Raw genomic sequence first — 20376 nt, 5'->3', positions numbered from 1 at the left:
AGCTTTTTCGGGGCGCCTGGGTGGCTCAATGGGATGCTGAAGACATCTGCCTTCAGCCCAGGTCAAATCTCAGAGTCAGCTGCTCAGCAGTGAGTCTGCTGCTCCCTCTCCTTCTGCCCATCCCCCCCACTTGTGCACACCTGCATTCGCTCTCAAATAAATAAAATCTTTTTTTAAAAAAAGCTTTTTAATTATTTGAATTTAAGTAGGTATTTGTGATTCAAATTTAGTAATGTCACAGCTTTGTTTCTTAACATTGTATTCATACTTTTATCCGTGAAGCACGTATTTTGAAGAAATAAGTATATGTTCAGCTTTGCTGACACAAAGCCAAAATTTAGCTAGTATTGGAGCTTATTTGCTCTGTAAGTCAAGGAAATTTAAAATGTTTTAAAATTTAAATAATGGTACAGAATTTAAAGAAAAATATAGTATTTTTCTACTCTTTAAATTTTTTTCTTCCTGGAAGGTGTTTTTAAAGCTTTAAAATAATCTCTACGTTGTTCTCCTGAAATATATTGTCTTTATTTTGTAACTAAATGTAATTTATTTGCTAGTATAAAAAATATTTCTTCCATGTAAAAGATTGAGGAAAAAAATGATAATTAGGAAGGAGGGAAAAATCACTTGTGTCCTTAACCACAAACAACCAAGGTTTTTTCATAAATTTCTTTTCATCTTTTTCCTATGCCTCCGCTGTTTATATGCTTACTTGCTTTTAAAAATCCTACATTTTGGGGGCACCTGGGTGGCTCAGTGGTTGAGCATCTGCCTTCGGCTCAGGTCATGATCCCAGGGTCCTGGGATGGAGTCCCGCACTGGGTTCCCTGCATGGAGCCTGCTTCTCTCTCTGCCTATGTCTCTGCCTCTCTCTCTGTCTCTCATAAATAAGTAAAAAAAACTTTTAAAAATAAATAAATACAAATCCTACATTTTGAAAAAAAATCCTACATTTTGAAATAATAATATCTGATTTAACGTGTTGAGAATTTGTTACCCAGGACACAGTAGCTTTCATCCATTGCTAGTGCCATCCTGACTCACAGTGAAATTTGGCACTGCTGCTATCTTTCTGATGATAAATGGAAAAAAAAGTCTTCTCTGGTCTCTTCAGGCTTTCCTGCTTTTTTTGGTTTAGGGTCTTCCTCTACCAACAAATACCTGGCTTTTTTGGTTAAGCAGTAGTATCTCAGCTATTTAAAATCCAGTTTGCTCCTATTTTAGAGCTTTTACCACATGTACAGCTGGAGTCCCCAACCAGGTAAGGACTATAAGTGAATTAATCTCATTCACTGGGGGTGGAACATTTGGCCATAGATCTCACTAGGGTCAGTGGACATTTGAAATGGTAGCCAGAATGGGAAGAGTGTGGGTTACCAGCATTTGTGTATATTGCTAGGGAATGACGCATCTGAGGACCTAGGGGTCAGGTGCCAGCAGATGCTGACTTTGGTCCTGGCTATTGCCTTTGGCTCAGACGTTTCACTAGCATGTCACTCAGCTGGGCCAGGCTCTGGGCTCTGGTGTTAGAACATAGCAGTGAACAAAATGGATAATTACATCATCTTGGGAAGCTTGCATTCTAGAGAGAGATTATGAATATGTATGCAAATAAATATATGTCAGGCAGTGGATTTTTTCAAAAGGCAAGGTAATGGATTCGAAAGTGATGGGGTGTATGGTATTCTCAAGTGGATGGGGAGGTCTCGCTGAGCAGTAACACTTGAGCCGAGGTCTGAGGTAAATGAACCACTCGGCTATCTGAGGGAAGGGAACTACTGGGTAGAAGGACCCAGAGGAAGACTGTGTTCAGTATTGTCAGGGAACAGCCCAGAAGCCAGTGAGGTTGAACAGAGCTGGGAGAGTGGGGTAGGTGCTGTCGGGGAGGGGGGTACTATGAGCCACTTCATAGGCTTGGCTTTTACCTCAAGTGCGATGAAGGCTAGTGGAGGGTTCTGAGCACAGGAGGGACATCATCTGCCATGTACATGTTTAAAGGGTCAATGTGTGTGCCATGTGGTGATAAATTATAGGGGGTCGGGGCAGAAGCAGGAGGGCACTCAGGAGGCAGTGACTGTAAACCAGGTGAGAGAGGATGGTATTTTTGGAGTGGGGTGATAGCAATGGAGAAGGTAAGGAGTGGTTGGATCGTGGATGTTTTTAGAGGTTGGACAGCCAGATGCACTGCTAAGTTGCTAAGAGAAAAAGGAGAATGAAGGATAACTTTGCTGTTTGGGGCCTGAGCAGCTGGAAGGGTTGTGGTCTTTATATGAGAGAGGAGTGAGCGGAGGGTTGAAGATTGAGAGCTCAGTGGGGGTTCACTGTGGGTGGCACTGGATATCTAAGTGGACAGGTTGTTCAGCAGTCAACTCTACAAGTTTGGGATTCAGGGGAGAGGCTGGAGCCAGAATGATAAATATGGGTGTTATCTAGCTAGGTGAGGACAGAAGTGAGAATATGTGCCTCCCATCACTTCCCATTCAATTTACTGTGTCCTGTGTTTTGTTTTGTTTTCCATAGCAGTCGTCACTAGAGGCATAAAGGAGGAGTGGTGATGGGGGTAGGATCAGTGGTTGTACAGCCTGGTGGGATCAAAGCCAGGGACCAGAGGGCATTTCCAGTTTTAGCAAACACTCCAGGTGACTCTCCTGCAGGTGACCCAGGGACCATTCTTTGAGAAGCACTGCTGAAGGCCCCTCATCCCTTCCTCTTTAGTCGTGGACAGGCCCAGCTCCTTGAGTTGTGTTGCTAAGCAGACCCCAGATTACACACTTGGGTCCTCTCATTGCTCCTCCAGCCTGCACCCCTCACGTGTGAATGTAAGGAGAAGGCCACTGGGGAGAGAAGCAAGTACAAAAGCAAAATGCCAGATATAAGAGCCCCAGTTATCACCATGTGTGCCTCATGCTTAGTTAACATTTGGTCGTCATGCCTTGCCTTGTGAGTCATCTGTACAGTTTCTGAGGTCCACACTGATTCACGCCAGGGCATTTCTTGAAAGTCTCAGTGATGTTCCCATGGGTCAGATTCCTCATGGGGAGTCCTCTTTCCCAGAAGAGTGCTCTTGTCTTCTGTATACCATTGGATGTATGGATAAATTGTTAGCAGTTGATTGTACTCAAAGTTTATGAATTGGCATTTATGAATCACCAAGGATTTTATATGCTGTGTTCTCCTAAACAAACCTTTAGGATGATACTTGCTTATGGAGTTGGCACTATAAGATCCTTGGGAAATAGGGTCAGATGAGATAGTATTGGGGGAAGAAATACTGGGAAACAAAAGCACTGGGCATATATGGTTTATTCTGACAATAACTTGCACTGGGGATGGTACCACCACGGGTTAGTGTGACCACAGTCACCTGACAGTCTGCGTCATGGGTGTCACTTCCCTAGGCCCGGACCTGTAACATTCCTGCAGATGACATACCTGCAGTCTCACTCACAGCCTTCATGTACCACAGCACCATAGCCCGGGGATGAACTAACTGAACTGTAACAGCTCTTTCTCCCTGCTTTTTTAGGATGGCTGCCCTTTTTCTAAAGAGGCTAACGTTACAAACCCTAAAGAAGACGGCAGGAAATTGCACTAGAAGATGTTTTGGTACCTACATCCTGCCGCCGACCATCCCGGCGCGGCTGCCCCTCGTTGCTCCTGTCCCAAGACTATCCTCCCTGATGCATGCCAGAGCCTCTGGTACCGTGGCAGACACCCAGGACAGCAGGAAGAAGAAAACAAAGAATGACCCAGCTTTTAGCAACATCGGAAGAAAAATTCACGAGCGAGTCATACACGTGCTGGACGAGGCAGGCAATGATTTGGGGAGCATGCACCGCGCCGAGGTGATCCGGCTCATGGCTGAGCGGGACCTGAGGCTCGTGAAGAGGGACAGCGGTTCGGAGCCTGCACAGTACCAGCTCCTCTCGGGGCTGCAGATTCACGAGGAGCGGCTGCGACTTCGGGAGATGGAGAAGGCCCACCCGAAGCCTGGTAGGTGTCGTGCCTCCTGCTCCCCAACGCCTTGGGACCCCACTTCTGCGGCCAACCGTGGCCTGGGCCAAAGAGCCCTGGGCCTACGGGGATGGGAGAAGCGGGGGACGTTCCCTCTCAGCACCTTAGCCCAGCTTTCTCCAACCCTCTTACTTGTGTCTGTTCCTCGTCTTTCTCCCCCGATGCCCTGTGGTCAGCATCTCTTCCTTTCAGCCTGTGTAAAATAAAGGGAAGATAAGGTAAACACCCCAGAGTGATGGGTCCTTGGCTCTGTCTCTGGTCCCAGGTGGCAGTCATTGGGGACCCCAGGAAGGAAATGACACTCAGAAGAGGCGGATTGGAGTCCCTGTTCCTAGGCTGGGCCACCCTTAGCCCCTTTCTTCCTCATCTCTAAAGTACAAGGGCTCAGTTCATTGCTTAGTGAATCTCCAAGGTGATTCACAGAGCTTTCACAGCCCCGTGTTTTGTTTCAATATTGCTAAATAATGCTCACTTACACACTTTGCCAGTCACCTTATGGTGCCCTGGTCATTCATACATTCATGGAACTATGAAGTGGATAGTAAAGATTTTTTACGATTCCTACTAAGTGCTGATCGTTCTGGAAGATCATTTTCTGGACAACACCCTGAACCAGGGCCCAGGAACTTGGTCCTGCGGCTACTGCAGCGAGATTACAAGTCTTAAGAAAATCACACACTCTCTGTGGCTCAGTTCTGTAACAGCACACTCCACAAAGATGTTGACTGGAAAGCAGAATATTCGGGGAGCCCAGCTAGGATGATAAAGACACTAAACTATTACAAAAATATAGTTGAACTGCCCAGAGAAGCTTAGAGAAGACGAGTCGCTGTTGTCCGAGATAGTTGAAGGGCTAGGATGTTAAAGGCATTATTTTATTCTGGATGAGACCTAGGATCAGCTGCAGGGGCTAGAAGGAAGCAAGGGGGTGTTAATAAAAGGACTTTTTTTTTTTTTTTTGAAAACTTTTGGGAATTAGAAAACATACAGAAAAATATAAACACCTGTTACCCACCATCCAGATGAGCAAGGATTAACATTGTTGTGCTTCAGATTTTTAAACAAAACCTTACAGAGAAGTTGAAGTGCCTGTGCTCCCTCCCCCTCCACCCCCACTACGGACTCGGGGTGTAGTCTGTGTGGTTAAACTTGTTATATATAAACAGTATATGGCATGATTTTATATACTTAAAATTATGTCACACAGTTTGCAAGAGCCATGTTTATAGAACAGCCCTAATTTATTATAATTACTAAATGGAATCCTAAGGATATACCGTATACTACCGTGGCTTTGTTAGTGCCTTTCCATGGACATTGGGCTCGTTTCCAGTCTTTCACTGTGAGGAACAATGAGCAAGCATATCTGTCAGTGTCTCCAGAATCTGTGGGGCATATCATCAGCAGTGTATGAGATTTCTTTCTCCACATCTCGCCCACACTTGGTACTCTTACCTCATTTTGGTCATCCTGATGGGTGAGAAAGCCTATCTTTATTATTTATGTTTCCTTTCACCATGTGAGTTGCCTCCTCTCTGAATCGCCTATTCATATTCCTTGTTTTTCTATTTGCATGGTTCCCCCACCCCCACCCCAATTTATAGGGTTCTCTATTCTGTGTGATGCCGAAAACCTTGTTCCAGTTAGATTTTTTTCTTTGGTCTTTTTAAGTTCCCCAGTAATGTTTTGATATAGGAAGTTCTCAGGCTTTTTCTTAACAAAATCCTTCTCCTATCCTGAGGTCACAAACATGCACTTTTTTTCTTCTGCTTTAAAGTTGTATCTTCTCACATTTAATCAGTCCTCGTGGGGAGATTGTCACGTGGGTTGAGATGTAATTTCTCCCCCCATATGAAAACTCTGAATTGTCTCAATGCTTTCAGTAGTCTGTTCCTTCCATGTAAGATAATTTTCGGATAGTCAGGATTTCCATTTCTGGAGTAAAGGACCTAGGAGCTCTCTCTTGTCTGATGCAGTCTAGATGACCCCACTGTTACTAGGAGGGCATCAGAAAAGGAGTCAGATGAGATGAATACTTCCCAGATGCTGCTCCAATCAGAAGGAAAAATAAGGTCAAGTTTATCCTAAAGCTAGACTCGTTCCTTTTAAAGGACCATTCTTTTGTTGTTTCATCATATGTGGGTGATGGTAACTGGAAGCGTTTCATATATTACAGAAATCTATTCTGCTTTTAAAAGTCCAAGACATAAATACTCTTACTTGGCAGGTAAAAAAAAAAAAAAAAATTGGCAGTTTTATGTTAGCCCATCTCCCTTGTTTAAAAAAGTGTTTACTGGCCTGTGAAACTAAGAGTGGAGCCTTCGGGGCCCTGTGGCAAGCTGACCTCTCGAAGCATGTGTGATACAGCTCAGGTTTCATGAAGAGACCAGTAAACGGTCCTAGAACCCAGTCTGTTTCAAACTAGGACCTGTCCTGACTAAGGAACTCACTCTTTCTTCAAATATTGGACAACATGATCTGGACACAAAGAGTAAACAGATTCAGCAGTGGATTGAGAAAAAATACAAAGTTCAAATTACTATAAAGAAAGGGAAGAATGTAGAGGAGCCCGAACATAAGATGGTAAGTAAAAGCAGGTATGAGTAACCACTCGTGCGTGGTTCTTGTTTTCTGAGCTAAAGGTACAATTGTAGAAAATCTAGATAATGTAAAGGCAAAGGAAAGCAACTGGTAATTCCACCCAGTGATGGCAGTGGCTTTCCAATTCATTTTTCAAAATGCAAGCATACTCTGTATCCATCCCTTTTTCCATCGAAGCGTGTTTTATCACGAGAACACTGCACTTCAGAATTTCACGGCTATGTACTATTCTGTTTAACAAATTGTGCAATATCTGTCACTTAAAAACAGAGATTCATTTTTTAAAGTCTATCTCCTGTTTATAAATGCCCCTGAGAAGCACTGCCAGTATCAGTTTACACTCCCAGCATAAGTTTGTAGAATATCTATTTTCCTTTTAGAGTCTGAGGCCTTAGCAGCTCAAAGGCAGCATTAGTCTGGTGGTTTCTACCCTCATTCCAGGTTAGAACCACTTAGGCCTAGGTTTTAGCCCGGCTGATCCAGAATCTCTACAACTAGGTGTATTTTTCTAATCACTCCAGTGACTCTGTTAGCGGCTGTTCCGAACTGCAGTAGACTTGGGGGGTGGGGGAGCGGATAAGAGAGTCCTCTGCCAATGCCTAAGCCCACTGCTTTTTTCTGAGAGGGTATCTGCCATGACGGTGTGGGGATTTAAAGCTGTCAACCTTTAGTGCATTCGTTTAGTTCCATAGAGTTCATAAAACTGCCTGTTTTCATCGGTTTCAGTCAGCTTAACCAGAGAGGCATAATTTGATTTAGCTGCTCACGTAAGAACAGCAAACAGCAATCCAGGAATGCTGATTTTTATGTGTATTACTGTATTAACACGAGAATGAATCAACATTGGTTTTAAATTAATTTTTGGCTGTTTTCCCTTTTAGGAGGATATCTGTAATAAAATACTCCAGACTATGCCGGGGATAGCTACCTTCTTATCCCGGCCACAACCTGTTAGAGGAGGAAAAGCTGTAACATGTGTTCTTCGTCATTTGAGCAAAAAGGAAGAGAATGCATATAGAGAAACTCAAGAAACCCAGAAAAGAGAGTCTTTGGACAAAGAAAACAGAGACAATAGAGAATCAGATGTGCATCAGTGATTTTAATAAAGAAAAACGTGGTTCTGAGAGGAAATAGCTCGCTCGTGTGTAGTTGTTTAAACAAAGCAATGTGAGGTTTAGCTGAGGGTAAGGATTGCAACTGTCGAGAGCACCTTGTCTTCAGTATAGTTCAGGGTCTCTCCATTCTTAGGCACAGATAAGCCTTGTTCTTGCTTCTTTTTAGGAGGAATATAGCCACTGAGACGAGAGGCCAAACTCCGTTTTTCACGAGATCGTTTTACCTTTGGAAATAAGAAAACAAGACAATGAGAATTCATAATCAAACTTTGTAAACTGGTCTTCTAATAGCTGTACCCCCCAACAAGCCTACCACACTCTACAAGAAAATGAAGGCCATGCCATCCCTTCCATAGCAGTGCAGACTCACACAGTAATAAGGAGCCAAAAACATTCTAGATTGCATCTGGCTGAGGTAACTGATGTTTAAAATCAACAGCCTGCCTGATTCAACTTACTTTGAGCTTCTTCTTGTCAGGGTCATGCACAACAGCATGCCTAGTGAGACTTTGCTACAATGAAGGAAAAAAAAAAACAGTTATATTTTAAAAACCCTGCCATTTTGGTGTCTATTAATATGAAAACTCCATGAGTTATTTAAATTAACTGTCAACAGGCAGCCCGGGTGGCTCAGCGGTTTAGCCCTGCCTTCAGCCCAGGGCATGATCCTGGGGACTCGGGCCCACGTCAGGCTCCTGCATGGAGCCTGCTTCTCCCTCTGCCTGCCTGTGCCTCTCTCTCTCTCTCTGTGTGTTTCTCATGAATAAATAAATAAAAATCTTTAATAAATAAATAAACTATCAACCTTTCTATTATATACCATTGAGAGTGTGGCCTCTACCCAAAATAGAATTTTTCCTCAAATCCTAGGCCTTTCCCAAAGACCCAGGTGAGGAATTTATAGTCTCAACCTACTTATTTCGTAAGTAAGAGGAGGGGAAACCAGTTTTGAGTGAGATATTCCAAGCTGAAGAAGATTCTTTTAACTGAAGTGATGTCGGCAGCATTTCCAAACACCAGTGGGATATCTGACCAAGGTCTTGCTGTCCTTGATAATGCTGAGCACCATCAGCCCCAGGTTGTTTTCTGATGGCCAGGATGCATGCTGAGGCTGCCTCACTTGTCTCTTCAGTCGTAGTTACAACTCCTGGTACATACTTGGAAGAGCATCTGCCAGACTGAGAGTCTGCAGGACTGCACAGGCCCTCCATTTAGTGTCACAGTCTTAGTCAAATCACACCAAGACCCAGACTAGAGTCTCAAGTGCTGTGGTCCCCCATGTCCTTGTTGCCCACGTCTCTCAATCCCTAGATGACAACAGTCTAAAAGAACACCCAAGTATCAGCATACTCTTACAATTAATGAGCATGTAGTACCACAGGCCATGGTTCTCAAAGTTAGACAACATCGCCTGGACGGTTTGTTAGAGCCCAAGTTACCAGGCCCCATCCCCAGAGTTTCTCATTCAGTGGTGGGCCTATGGATATGCATCTCTAGCAAGTTCTCAGGTAATGCTGATGCTCCTGATGCAGGGCCATGCTTTGAGAACTATAGGCAAAGGCAAATCTGGCTGTTTTGCAAACCTGAGTTAAGAACCACTCTAAGTGAAGCAAGAGTGAACGGTCCAGAGCACCCATGCTCCCCATCTCTCGGCCCTGGGGCAGCATCTGGAAACCTAGGGCTCCCAGGAACCTGGCTGGGAAGCCACAGACCCAGAGGACTGCATTTGGAGGCTGAGTACTTACTTTCATTGCAAATGTTTTACCACAGCCTTCCTGTTCACAAGTGAATGGGCGCCTCTCCTCGTGGAAAGAGAGGATGTGGCTCTGGAGATTGAACACAGTCGTGTAGGTTCTGCTACAGCCTTCTCTTGGACACCGGCACACGTCCCTTTCTGGGGCGTGGGTTTTCATGTGCTGCTTAAGGTAATCCTTGCGCTTAAATGTCTTCTGGCATACTTCGCATTTTATGTCCTCTGGTGGAGTACACAGACAACTTCCTCAGGCATCACCATACACAAGAAGTTAATTTGAATATGTAAGGAATGTTGCCCAAAATATGATTATTGTAAATGAGAAAACTAACTCCAATCTTTATCAATTGGAAGTTTGTCTCCGTTTTCCCATGTTTCTGTATCACGTAGAGGCACACTCTCTTACCGGGGGAACAGGGGTTCTCAGCACGGTGGCTGTGGGCAAGGGAAGTTTAAGACCAGCTTCCTTCCCTGTCATCCAATACCTAAGGCACTGGTTCCCACGCTGCCCCACAGAACACCAGTGCCTCCCTAGGTTCTTTACTTGCCAGAGCCTTTAAAACTACCAACTGTGGGGCACCTGGATGCCTCAGTCATGAAGTGTGCGCCTGCGGCTCAGGTCATGATCCTGGGATCCTGAGAGTGAGCTCCCTGCTCAGCAGGGAGTCTGCTTCTCCCTCTCCCTCCACCCCTCTGTGCACGTTCTCTCAAATACATAAATAACACCTTAAAAAAAAAAAAAAAAAACAACTGCACAGCAGCTCCTGGCATAGCCTCTCCTGAACCTGGGACCACAGCTCGCTCTGCTCATTTGTCAAACAGCTGAGGGACCCAGCACGTCATAAAACATCACACAGTAAGGTTATTATTTTAGGGCTCATATGTAACATTTCATTCTTTAAAAGCAGTTCTATAGCGACAAAGATTTACACTGTGCCACACGTCTTCCTTACCTTTATGGGTTTCTTTCACATGTTTTAGAAGCTCTGTCCATGTTTTGGCCACAAAGGAACATTTGTCTTTTTGACACATATAGCCTGTTTAGAAAAAAATACATTGGTGCATTGCTTCTCATGAATATTCTGTGTACACACCAATCGTAATTAGAAAGGAAACAAACCTATATAATTTTTCTCCTACCTCCCAATAATCTGTTAGTCTTTAGAGGTGGGAATAGAAACTAAGTTTGTTGTACAGGGAAACCAAGTAGTCGCACAGCATGGTATTCCACATGGGGTCTTATGTCAGCAGACTTCCCAGAAGCACGTAGTCCCCTCTCCCGCTGTGCCCAGTGAGCTACGTACACTGCACGTGGTCTCTTAGCTACTGTCTCCCTGCCTCCGTGGCTCACAGCCCCATCCCCTCCCTGCGTTATAGGGTCCTGTGCTAACTTGTGTTTCACCAACTAAATAGCAGAGAGAAACTAAAAGGAACAAGGCTACCTCTCATTCTTCGGCTACGAGTCTCTTATTAAAACAAAAGCTCCATATATTCTACACTTAGGAAATTGGAATACAGGTATTAAAAAAAAAAACCCTCATGGAAACAGAGAATGGATTCAAATATTTATTGAGTCTTCTTGAAAAAGTGGCAATCTGATTACCCCAAAACCTGAAAATATTATCCAAACTATTCTCCGTGCCAATAAGGAGAAGAAAGACACAGGTAGTAAAGAGGTTTAAACAGTGGTGGAAAAGCCAACCTTGGCTGGAGCACTAACACTGAGAAGCATAAAGCACCAGCAGGCACTTGTGGCAGACAATAAAACATTTGCTTTGAAGAGTGACGACAGAGGAGTGGAGAAACAGAAAAGAATGTGCAGTGCCTCTGGCCAAGTATGAAACCTGAATGAGCAGCACAGGCTGCCCCTGCATACCCAGTGTCTGATTTCTTTGTGTGACCACGGAATAGAAGAGTTAGCACCTTACGGTCAAAGAATTAGACACACACACACACCCTCTACTGGGGCCTACTCAAAGCAGCACCCCCGGGAATCACCAGACATACCCTCGTGGACCTTCCCGTGTCGCTTCAGCCTGCTGGGTGAGGTGAAGTGTTTCCCACAGCCTTCATGGGCACACCTAGGTTAACGACAGGGGACGATGAGTCAATCCATTCCTGTGGAGCATCTGCTTAGGGTGAATGTCACTCTCTCCCTTTCTGCTACCAAAGCCTCTGTCCCCACAACCAAACCAATCAGGAAAAGATTTAAAGTTGAGACTGAATCACAAGTGAAATTCAAGTTACTTGACCAGCCTTGAGACAAAACAGAAAAGAAGGACTTTTTTTTTTTTTTTTTTGCGTGTGTGATCAAATTAGACTTTTCATCTTTATACTTCTGAAAATGGACTGTTTTCCTGGCTACAAAAAAATGGCTGAGGTAAACCCCTGAGGCACTTTGAAGGTCTCTGCTGGATTGAGTGCTGCCCCCTGGGGACTGCAGCATGGAAAGCAAGTGGGAGCCACGCAGGGGCACAGGCCGCTTCCCTGCTTCCCTGCTTCCCTGCGACAGGCCCCAGCGGCACAGGAGGTGGTAGGCCAGCCAGCAAGGACAGGCCCCAGCCCTGCAGTGACCCCAGGAAGGCACTCAACTCAGCAGGACGGCTGCACGCACAGCCGCCAGCTAGTGCCCTTCAAGATGTTCCTCAGAGCAGGTGGCCAGGGCTCTCTGACACCCTGGGCCAAGTCCACCCCTGGGTGTCCAGGCACCCTTCCTGCTCCTTGGGAAGGCCGCTCTAATGCACGCTAAGCCTGGCGACTTTTGCTCTGTGAGCAAAGAATACTTCGTTGTCTGTATGATGACATTTCACACAATTAAATGGGTTCTAGTAGAATACTAAATTCTTAGCTTTTCAAGCTTAGTCACAATTATACTGATCTCACACATCATTCAGAAACACATTAACTATTTCTGTTAGAAAAGAAAAGCAAAGTTAAACTTCTGAAATGCCCTAGTATATAAATGGGCATTCATGGTATAGAAAAATGCTGATGAAGAAGTGGTTTCAGAACACTTGTATCCAGTCTTTGCATTTCACTCTCACTCCCACCTGAAATGTGGGATCTCAGCCAGAGAAGCACCTACTTGAAGAGCGGCTCACTGGTGTGCTGGCACTGATGGATTCTCAGCTGCTGGTGTTTCCTGAAAGCCTCCTTACAACCTTCAAAAGTGCACTGTTTAAGAAAGGTTCGTTAGTCTGGAGAAAAATCAAAGAACTATTCACAAGAGAATTCCCTCAAGATCAAAATATTGTGAAGACTTCATACTTGCTACCTGCTCCCACAGGGTTACCATCAAATTCTAGGCAGGAAGCTTTACAGATGAACACATTTGAAATAGGAAAAGTGTTTCGTTCTGGGGCAGTCTACCAATAATAAACTTCATTAGCACAAAAGTGTTTGCTTTCAAAATAAGCCATTATTAGGATGGCTAGTAGTTGGGCTAAATTCAGGTTTTTGGCAGAAAAATCTGGCTGATGAGCATTTTAGAAATGTAGACAGTAAGCATAAAAATATTTAGAAAATTTAAGCCAAGAAAATCATTCATACTTACTACATATTGTTTTTGCTGATTTTCGTGTTTGCGTTCAAAATGTTTGTTCAAGTTTGATTTTGTGTTGAATTTCTGATCGCAGCCACTAGCTGTACAACTGTAAGAAAGTGTATAGACCAAAATATTAACGAGACAAAGGAGAGAATTTCTAAGATACATATATCCTCCAACTCTGTAAAGCTACTTTCCAAAGTATAGTATAAAATAGTCTTTAACAAATTGCGAAGTGTTAAGTCAAAGTGCCAGCCTCTCAACTCTGAAATGATCGCCATGTAATGCGATGCATTTTCATGTCAGGCCTCTGAAATCGAGCACACTGCATCAGACATCCTTTATGAACTCGGCAGAGGGAAAGTGGAAAACACAAATTCCAAAGCCCAAACCCTCCTTAGGCTTAAATTGTGTTCAAGTTAAATTGTTCTCGATTTAGAATCTCATAACCTTAATTTTGCTTGAAATGTCAAATAATAAACTGCATTTCCAAAAAAACCTCAAAAACACTAGTTTCAGCCTACCATCAGAGATAAAAATGTATTTAGGGCAAAACCACAAACCACTATGCCCTCTGTAATAACAGCAAGCCACTCCAGTCCCCCTTAATGAGCGTTTCTATATCTTGCCCTTGAATTATCTAAATTCTTTGTGGAGTTGCATTTTTTTAATGTGTGCTCTTCTTGTGATGAGTTCTCCTAAACCTGATGGATGAAGCAGGACTTCCTTGACAGCCCTAATCTCAGCTATCATCCACTGATAAACACTGGATAATACTCCTGTCAGGCACTGTGCTAGCTACAGGGACAGGCAGAGACAGACACACAAGCTGACAGTGTGCAGGGGCAGTGGGAGGTAGGCCACTGGAAGCACACGGGAGGGGCACTGTAGAAGAGCCCACTGCGAATTCCAACAGGTGTTGTTTCTGACCTCAGGAACAGAGTACAGAGTTTTAGCTAGGTACGAGGTCAACAGAAATAGAGCTTTTTCTAGCCTCCTCTGCAATTAGGGGTGGCTACATGGATATTTCTGGCCCATCCTGTTCAACAACTGCCAAGTTTCTAAAAAGGAAGCACACCTCTTTTTGCTCTTTCATCCACCCTGGTGGCTAGAATGCCTATGTGGCAGCTGGAGCTCCTCCAGCAGTCATCTTGGACCATGATGTCAAAGCCTCAAGATGAGGACGTCAGAGACAAGTTACAAGGAGCCCACATCCTACTGACTGTGGGAACACCCAACTGTCCACCTCTGCACTTCTGCTTTTCAATTAAGCAAGAAAAGCAGAGACTGTCTTATTTAAGCCTCTGGTGTGGCGGGTTTGCTGTCACTCTGGACTTCAGTCCTGACACAGGCGTCTAACCCAACACAAGGTTGGGGCAAGAGGACAAGGCCCAGAAAGGTCCTGACAGGAAGCGAATAGCAGGGGCCCAGAAGATGTAGGGAAAGTTGCAGGGCAGTGCTGCTGGTCAGTTAAGCACAGCTGGACCACAATTTCATGTCTGAGAATCAAGCACGATCATAAAAAGGCCAGATCACAAAGGTCATTTAAACACCATAAGATCCTAGACTTTGTTATGAAAGTGACACTTCAAACCCATGCCCAGCTTTAAGAAAGGAAGCAGTCTGGAGGCAAAGAAAACACCATTCAAGTGGGAGTGAGAGCCTAGAATATGACCGTGGCAGCCAGAGGAGGGACAGGGGCTAAGGGATGAGTAACAGATGGGATGACCCGCCCGCTGTAGGGGCTGCCTGAGAGGTTGAGGCATCTAGGGGAGCTGCCCTGCCTTTGCTTCGGGTCATCAGGTGGACAGGGATGCCACCTGACAAGAACGAGAGATATGACAAACGGAAGCAGAACTCAGACAGGACTGTAGCGGTGTAGGCCACAGGGAATTTAAGGAGCCAGAGAGACAGCGAGTGACAGCGTCCGCTGGGGACCTAGAGTGGAGGACAGGTCCAGCTGAAGAGAGAGCCAGCAGGGACTGCCACAGAGCTGCCTTGTTCCCAAGAGAAGCTTTCCCATTTACCCTGTGCATCTATATCCAGCCCCAGTTCTTTTTTTTTCTATTATTATTTTTTCTTTTAAAAAAATTTTTTAAATTGGAGTTCAATTTGCCAACATATAGCATAACACCCAGTGCTCATCCCGCCAAGTGCCCTCCTCAATGCCCGTCACCAGTCACCCCATCCCCCCGCCCACCTCCCCTTCCACTATCCCTTGTTCGTTACCCACAGTTAGGAGTCTCTCCTGTCCCCCTCTCTGATATTTCCCACTCATTTTCTCTCCTTCCCTTTATTCCCTTTCACTAATTTTTATATTCCCCAAATGAATGAGACCATATAATGTTTGTCCTTTTCCAACTGACTTATTTCACTCAGCATAATACCCTCCAGTTCCATCCACGTCAAAACAAATGGTGGGTATTTGTCACTTCTAATTCCAGCCCCAGTTCTTCTGGGAGATTTTGTTTTAAAGAGTCTATAGTAACTGAGCTCAGAAAAAGCATAAAAGGGACACGGTTGCATGTTTCCTTCCTTCCTTGCCCCCTACCCACCCAGGACTCCCCACCACTCCCAGGACAGGCAATGTTTTTGGTTTTATAAAATAACTTGTAGAGTTTTAACCAGACAGAAGCAAATATAAATACAGTTTCTTCCTGTCCAGCTCTCCCTTCTCCTTTTTACACACAAAAAGGCAAGCCCTCCGTACATACTCTTCTGAACCTTGGTCTTTCAATAAATACGCCTTGGAGATTCTCTCCCAGTTTCACAGACAGCATCTGCACTCTTTTTTCCAGCTGTGGAGGACTCTACTGTGTGACATACTCTTCAGTCCCTCCTGACGACTGGGGCGCAGGCGGTGATTCCATGACTGCTATTTCTAACAGTGTAGCATGTAACCACGTATACCCACTTACTACAGGCACAAGTGTATCTGGGAATAAATTCCTCAAAGCGAAACTTCCAGGGCAAAGGCTATATTCCAGCTCTATCTTCCAGACCACGCCGACTCACTCTTTGCTGGGCTAGCTGAACTCCACTTTGAGATACAATAAGTTTTACTTAGGGTCATTTATTTTGATGAAGTGCTGTGTGCTTGAACGGGGACTGAGATAAGGACATCTGCCCCCTCAGTAGTTTGTCCCATTCCCGCAGGCTAGCATGCTCGTCATACAGAGAGGTGGCTGCTCCCCATGGAGAATGACGTGAAGAGGATCCTGTGTCAACAACTGACAAATGACCGCAGACTGGGCCATAGTGAGACATGAGACACTTCACAGTCATCTTTAAAACTAAAAGAAATCCACTCAGATCATTAGAAAACTTTGGTGCTCTAGGAACTGACCCATAGAACACAGTTATGATATCAGATTCTAATATCTCCAAAACCTGCCATACAGCTAGTTCTCTACATGGTCCCCTACACGTAGCCCTGGATATATAATAAATTATTATTATTTTCATTGAAAACTAAGTGTTTCCATGAACATTCTGTTCAGTGGTTCACGAAGTGTGGATGCCAGACTCACAGCATCAACATCACCTGGAAACTTGCCAGAAATGCAAATTCTCAGGCCCCACTTCCTGCCTACTGAATCAGAAACTCTGGGGCGGGATCCAGCACTCTGTGTGTTAATAAGCTCTCCAGGTGATTCACATGCTCCCCAAATCTGAGCTCCACTGCTTTAAAGAAGTAGTTGATTTACCACACAAGCAGTATCTCCATCCTTTCAGAAATAATCAGTAACTCCACAAAAAATAAAATCAGCCTGGTACGGGAGAGGTGCAGGGGGTTAATTTGAGGAAATACAAGATAAACTATTAAAAGCTCTACTCCTTCATGCTTCTATCGCTTAACCTAGCAGCTTACTGGTTCACAAAGGCCCTTACACATGGAGCCAAGACTCTGCCAGGGAACCAGTAACCCATCTAGTCTGAATGGAGTGGTTTTTGGGGGTGGATTTCCCAGTCAGTATATATGTTATGGAGAGAAGAGAGGATGCAAACTCAAGAAAACTTCAGATATACGCATTCCTGAATTTATCGCACACAAATGACCCACAAAACCCCCTCCTCTCTTCCACACATCTCTTCCACACATTCAAACCCCCGTCTCCTCTTGTATCAGGAGATACAAAGGACAGAAGCTGCATGCTCTTGGTCTCTGGAGTTAACAATCCATTTCTTACCAGGTCTACATGCCAAACACAGCCACTTCAAAGGCCTAAAAACTGTACTTTACTTACACAAATGGCTTTTCCCCAGTGTGAATCAGAATGTGGCGGCTCAGATGGTAGTCCCTGACAAAGGCTTTGCCACAGCCTTCACGGTCACAAACAAATGGTCTCTAGCAGGAAGGAGAGAAGAAAACATGTCAATCCTCCCCTAGTGGTATTATTTAAAGACCTAATATGTGCAGTAGGCAAAGCCATGGACTCTGCCTTCCGGGATGGCTTCTACTCAGTATTGGGCATCGAGGCTAGATTTTTACATCGAGGCTAGATTTTAGTTTTACAAATGCCAAACTTTCTCACAAAGGCAGTACAGCAGATTTTGTTCTACAAATAGCATAGGAAATAAAGAGGTAGCTTTCACAGTAATGGCACTGTTAACCTGCACCTAACCTAACGACAGGCTTCAGCAGCAACCCCCTTAAAGATTACTTGTCTGTTATTAGCGTGGCCTATGTGCACAGGCCGCCACCACAGTGTGTTTTATCCATTCGAAGCCCAGGGCAGAGGAACGTGCAGGTTCCGTCTCATCCTGGACAAGCCCAAGGTCTGTGCTAAGAGATTGCCTGGCACATCTCCGGGAAGATGTTCACAGGTGCCAGACTAAAGCAGATAGCTCCCAGCCTAACTGCAACCATCACTGGACCCAGGGGTTGGGAGGAGTTGTCTCCATTCTGAACCTACAGGAAAAGTCAAAAACATCCCCCAAATAAGCAGTTTTGTTTATTTAACTATGAAGAACATAACCCCAGGGCAGTCCAGGAGGAAGAAACCAAGACCTCAAATGTCAGTATTAGTAGCAAAGCAAACAGGAAGACAGAAGAGTTGTTTTACTGGGGGAAGATCCACAGAACTTTGCACAGTACCTGTAATTCTGTTTTGTCGTCATTTTAAAGAGAGGGCAGTTTATTGTCTCAGAGAGCAAAGCTGAGGGAGGGGATTGCAGAGCTACTTCCCTCAGGCCTAAGGACACAGACAATCTATCCTTCCCCTGGGCTATGGCTCTGGGGGTGGCCCACAGAAGGAGGAGGGGGCTCTGCTGCCCCAGTCGTTCTCAAGCAGGGATACAAAAATGACCACATGCTTCCCTACTTGGACATACGGGTTTCAGAACCCACAATTTGAGGGACAGAGTGGGCAAAGGAAAATACAGGGAGGCAGAACATAATGGATGTTTTGAGCGAAGCCAGTCACTGGGTAAGACTGCCAAGACAGCTGGGTGGCATGGATAAAGTCAAGGGCAGAAAGGAGCAAAGAAAACAGTCAGTGAGGAAGAGGACAGAGCTGGAGGAAATGGCTAACCTTCCAAAGCTGGAGAGGCTAAGGAGGATAGGGGCCATGAGGACACATGAAGGAATGGCCCATAAGTTAGGCAGGTGCTAGGAGCAAAGGCAGGGGCTACAGGTCCCTGGTTTAAGAAATTAAGGGCCTTCAGGGGCACCTGGGTGCCTCAGTCGGTTGAGTATCTGCCTCTTGATTTCAGCCCAGGTCATGATCTCAAGCTCATGAGATCAGGCTCCTCTCTCATCACAGAGTCTGCTTGAGATTCTCCCTCCCTCTCCCCACCACACTCTGTCTCTCTTGAAAATAAATAAATAAATAAATAAATACGTCTAAGAAAGAAGGAAAGAAGATAAAGATTGTTTCAACCCCTTCAGATGAGGCAGAGTGAAGCCAGGCTTTGCCAACTGTTGGGAAATTGGGCAGATTCCTTGGCTTTTCTGAGCTCCCCTTTCCCCAGGGGTCATCTTCCAAAGGCTTCCCTTTGCCTTCAAAATAAAACCCAAACTCCAAACCCTATTTATACCCTGGCCTACAAATGAGTCCGCCAGACTGCTCTGCTTCTGCTTCTCAGACCTGGTCCCATACGGTCCCCAACTCGATCACACTCAATCACACTCAATCACAGGTTCCTTTTGCACTTATTTTTCTGCCCAGACTGTTTTTCCCTCCTGTCTGCATGACTGGATCCTTCCCTTCTCATTCAGGTCAAGAGAGACGTTTCCTGACCATCCTCCAGGAGCTCTCCATTTACTACACTTCATTCCTACTTATTCCTTTGCCCCGATTAAAGGATAAGGTCGGTGTCAGCAGAAGCCTGGTCTGTTTTGCTCACTACCTTCTCTTCCCGGCTAGAAAGGTCTTGAATTACGCAGGAATGAACACGCGCTACTTGCCAAATCTCCAGTACTTAGAAGTTACCCTCCATTCCAGTTTCAGGGGGCCAGGACTTAAGGCAGGTGTCTGTTGGGGGTGAGTGTGAGAGTAAATGAATCCTTCCTCTGTACCTATTTAGGTAGAGATTCAGATTATCCAGAGGTAGTGACTGGCTAAGACTCAAGATCAGAGGGGAAGGGGCGCCTGGGTGGCTCAGTGGTTGAGCCTCTGCCTTTGGCTCAGGGCGTGACCCCAGGGTCCTAGGATCGAGTCCCACATCAGGTTCCCCGCAGGGAGCCTGCTTCTCCCTCTGCCTGTGTCTCTGCCTCTCTCTGTCTCTCATGAAGAAGTAAATAAAATCTTAAAAAAGAAAAAAAAGATCAAAGGGGCAGCAGCGGCTTAGTAAGTCTGGAGCCCAAGACAAGGATGGCTCAATCTTGTAACCTGTCTACCTCTCCCTAACCTAAGGCAGAGCTGGTTGGCCTCTGGCCCAGGGCGCCAAAGCGGACCCGGTCCTGCAAAGGCATGTGCGCCCAGTGCCGCCCGCCCGGGGCCTCGCGGACGGTGCCCACTGGGCGGGCCGGCGCGTCCCGCGTCCCGAGGCTCGGCCGCCCGGTTACCTCCCCCGTGTGCTTGCACAGGTGCGCGTCTAGCTTCCAGGCCTTGTTGTAATTGGCGCTGCAGTCGGGGAACGAGCAGATGAACCTCCTACTGAGCGCGGAGGGCGGCGGGGCGGGGCTCTCGCCCGCCGCGGTGAAGGCGTCGGCGATGGTGAGGGATGACACGGCCTCCGCGACAGAGGCCCGCGGCTCCAGGGCGCCGGGGGCCGCCGCTCAGCCACGTGCCGACGCACGTGCGGCGAACGGCTGCGCGCGGCCGACGCTCGGCCCCACGCCCCCCGGCCCCGGAGGACCCGACGCGCGACCCCGCCGCACTTCCGGGAGCGCGACCCCAGGGGGC

General features: G+C 45.8%; 3 protein-coding genes across 11 annotated transcripts in view; 1 reads left to right on the top strand and 2 right to left on the bottom strand.

The window, feature by feature from the left end:
- The window catches only part of LOC112918632 (uncharacterized), a 12720-nt gene extending 9248 nt beyond the window's left edge, over positions 1-3472 (bottom strand). The window contains exon 1 of the mRNA XM_025996699.2: positions 3433-3472. Within this exon, the coding sequence (XP_025852484.2) occupies positions 3433-3472 (40 nt within the window). The remainder of the gene's footprint in view (positions 1-3432) is intronic.
- The window catches only part of MTIF3 (mitochondrial translational initiation factor 3), a 15023-nt gene extending 6496 nt beyond the window's left edge, over positions 1-8527 (top strand). For all 8 annotated transcript variants that reach the window (XM_025996705.2, XM_025996702.2, XM_072719877.1 and 5 more), the window contains 3 exons: positions 3527-3993; positions 6440-6597; positions 7497-8527. In XM_025996705.2, coding sequence (XP_025852490.1) covers positions 3528-3993; positions 6440-6597; positions 7497-7712 — 840 coding nt within the window. In that variant the 5' untranslated portion in view covers position 3527 and the 3' untranslated portion in view covers positions 7713-8527. The remainder of the gene's footprint in view (positions 1-3526; positions 3994-6439; positions 6598-7496) is intronic.
- GTF3A (general transcription factor IIIA) lies at positions 7695-20376 on the bottom strand. Of its 2 annotated transcripts, XM_025996588.2 has the most exons (9): positions 20037-20376; positions 17275-17375; positions 13037-13133; positions 12569-12657; positions 11491-11564; positions 10437-10520; positions 9476-9705; positions 8189-8242; positions 7695-7954 (listed from the first exon to the last, which is right to left on the bottom strand). In XM_025996588.2, the coding sequence occupies exons 6-9, from the start codon at positions 10513-10515 to the stop codon at positions 7790-7792; spliced, it is 528 nt and encodes a 175-aa protein (XP_025852373.2). In that variant the 5' UTR covers positions 10516-10520; positions 11491-11564; positions 12569-12657; positions 13037-13133; positions 17275-17375; positions 20037-20376; the 3' UTR covers positions 7695-7789. The 2 variants fall into 2 exon arrangements, with proteins under 2 accessions (XP_025852373.2, XP_072575979.1); XM_072719878.1 differs by lacking the exon at positions 17275-17375 and having other exon boundaries at positions 20037-20349.

This window comes from Vulpes vulpes, chromosome 9 (assembly GCF_048418805.1).
Source record: "Vulpes vulpes isolate BD-2025 chromosome 9, VulVul3, whole genome shotgun sequence".
NCBI classification, from domain to species: Eukaryota; Metazoa; Chordata; class Mammalia; order Carnivora; family Canidae; genus Vulpes; species Vulpes vulpes.
The sequence above is the reverse complement of the archived record's forward strand: the minus strand, read 5'-3'. Positions and strand labels throughout refer to the sequence as shown.

What these genes read in the sequence shown, in the direction of transcription:
- GTF3A (XM_025996588.2), bottom strand. Translation starts at nt 10,515, where the DNA reads ATGTGTCAAAAAGACAAATGTTCCTTTGTGGCCAAAACATGGACAGAG. An exon ending in TGTGAAAGAAACCCATAAAG is followed by an intron (nt 9,706 to 10,436) that starts GTAAGGAAGACG and finishes GTACTCCACCAG; the next exon opens with AGGACATAAAATGCGAAGTA. An exon ending in CTGACAAGAAGAAGCTCAAA is followed by an intron (nt 7,955 to 8,188) that starts GTAAGTTGAATC and finishes TTATTTCCAAAG; the next exon opens with GTAAAACGATCTCGTGAAAA.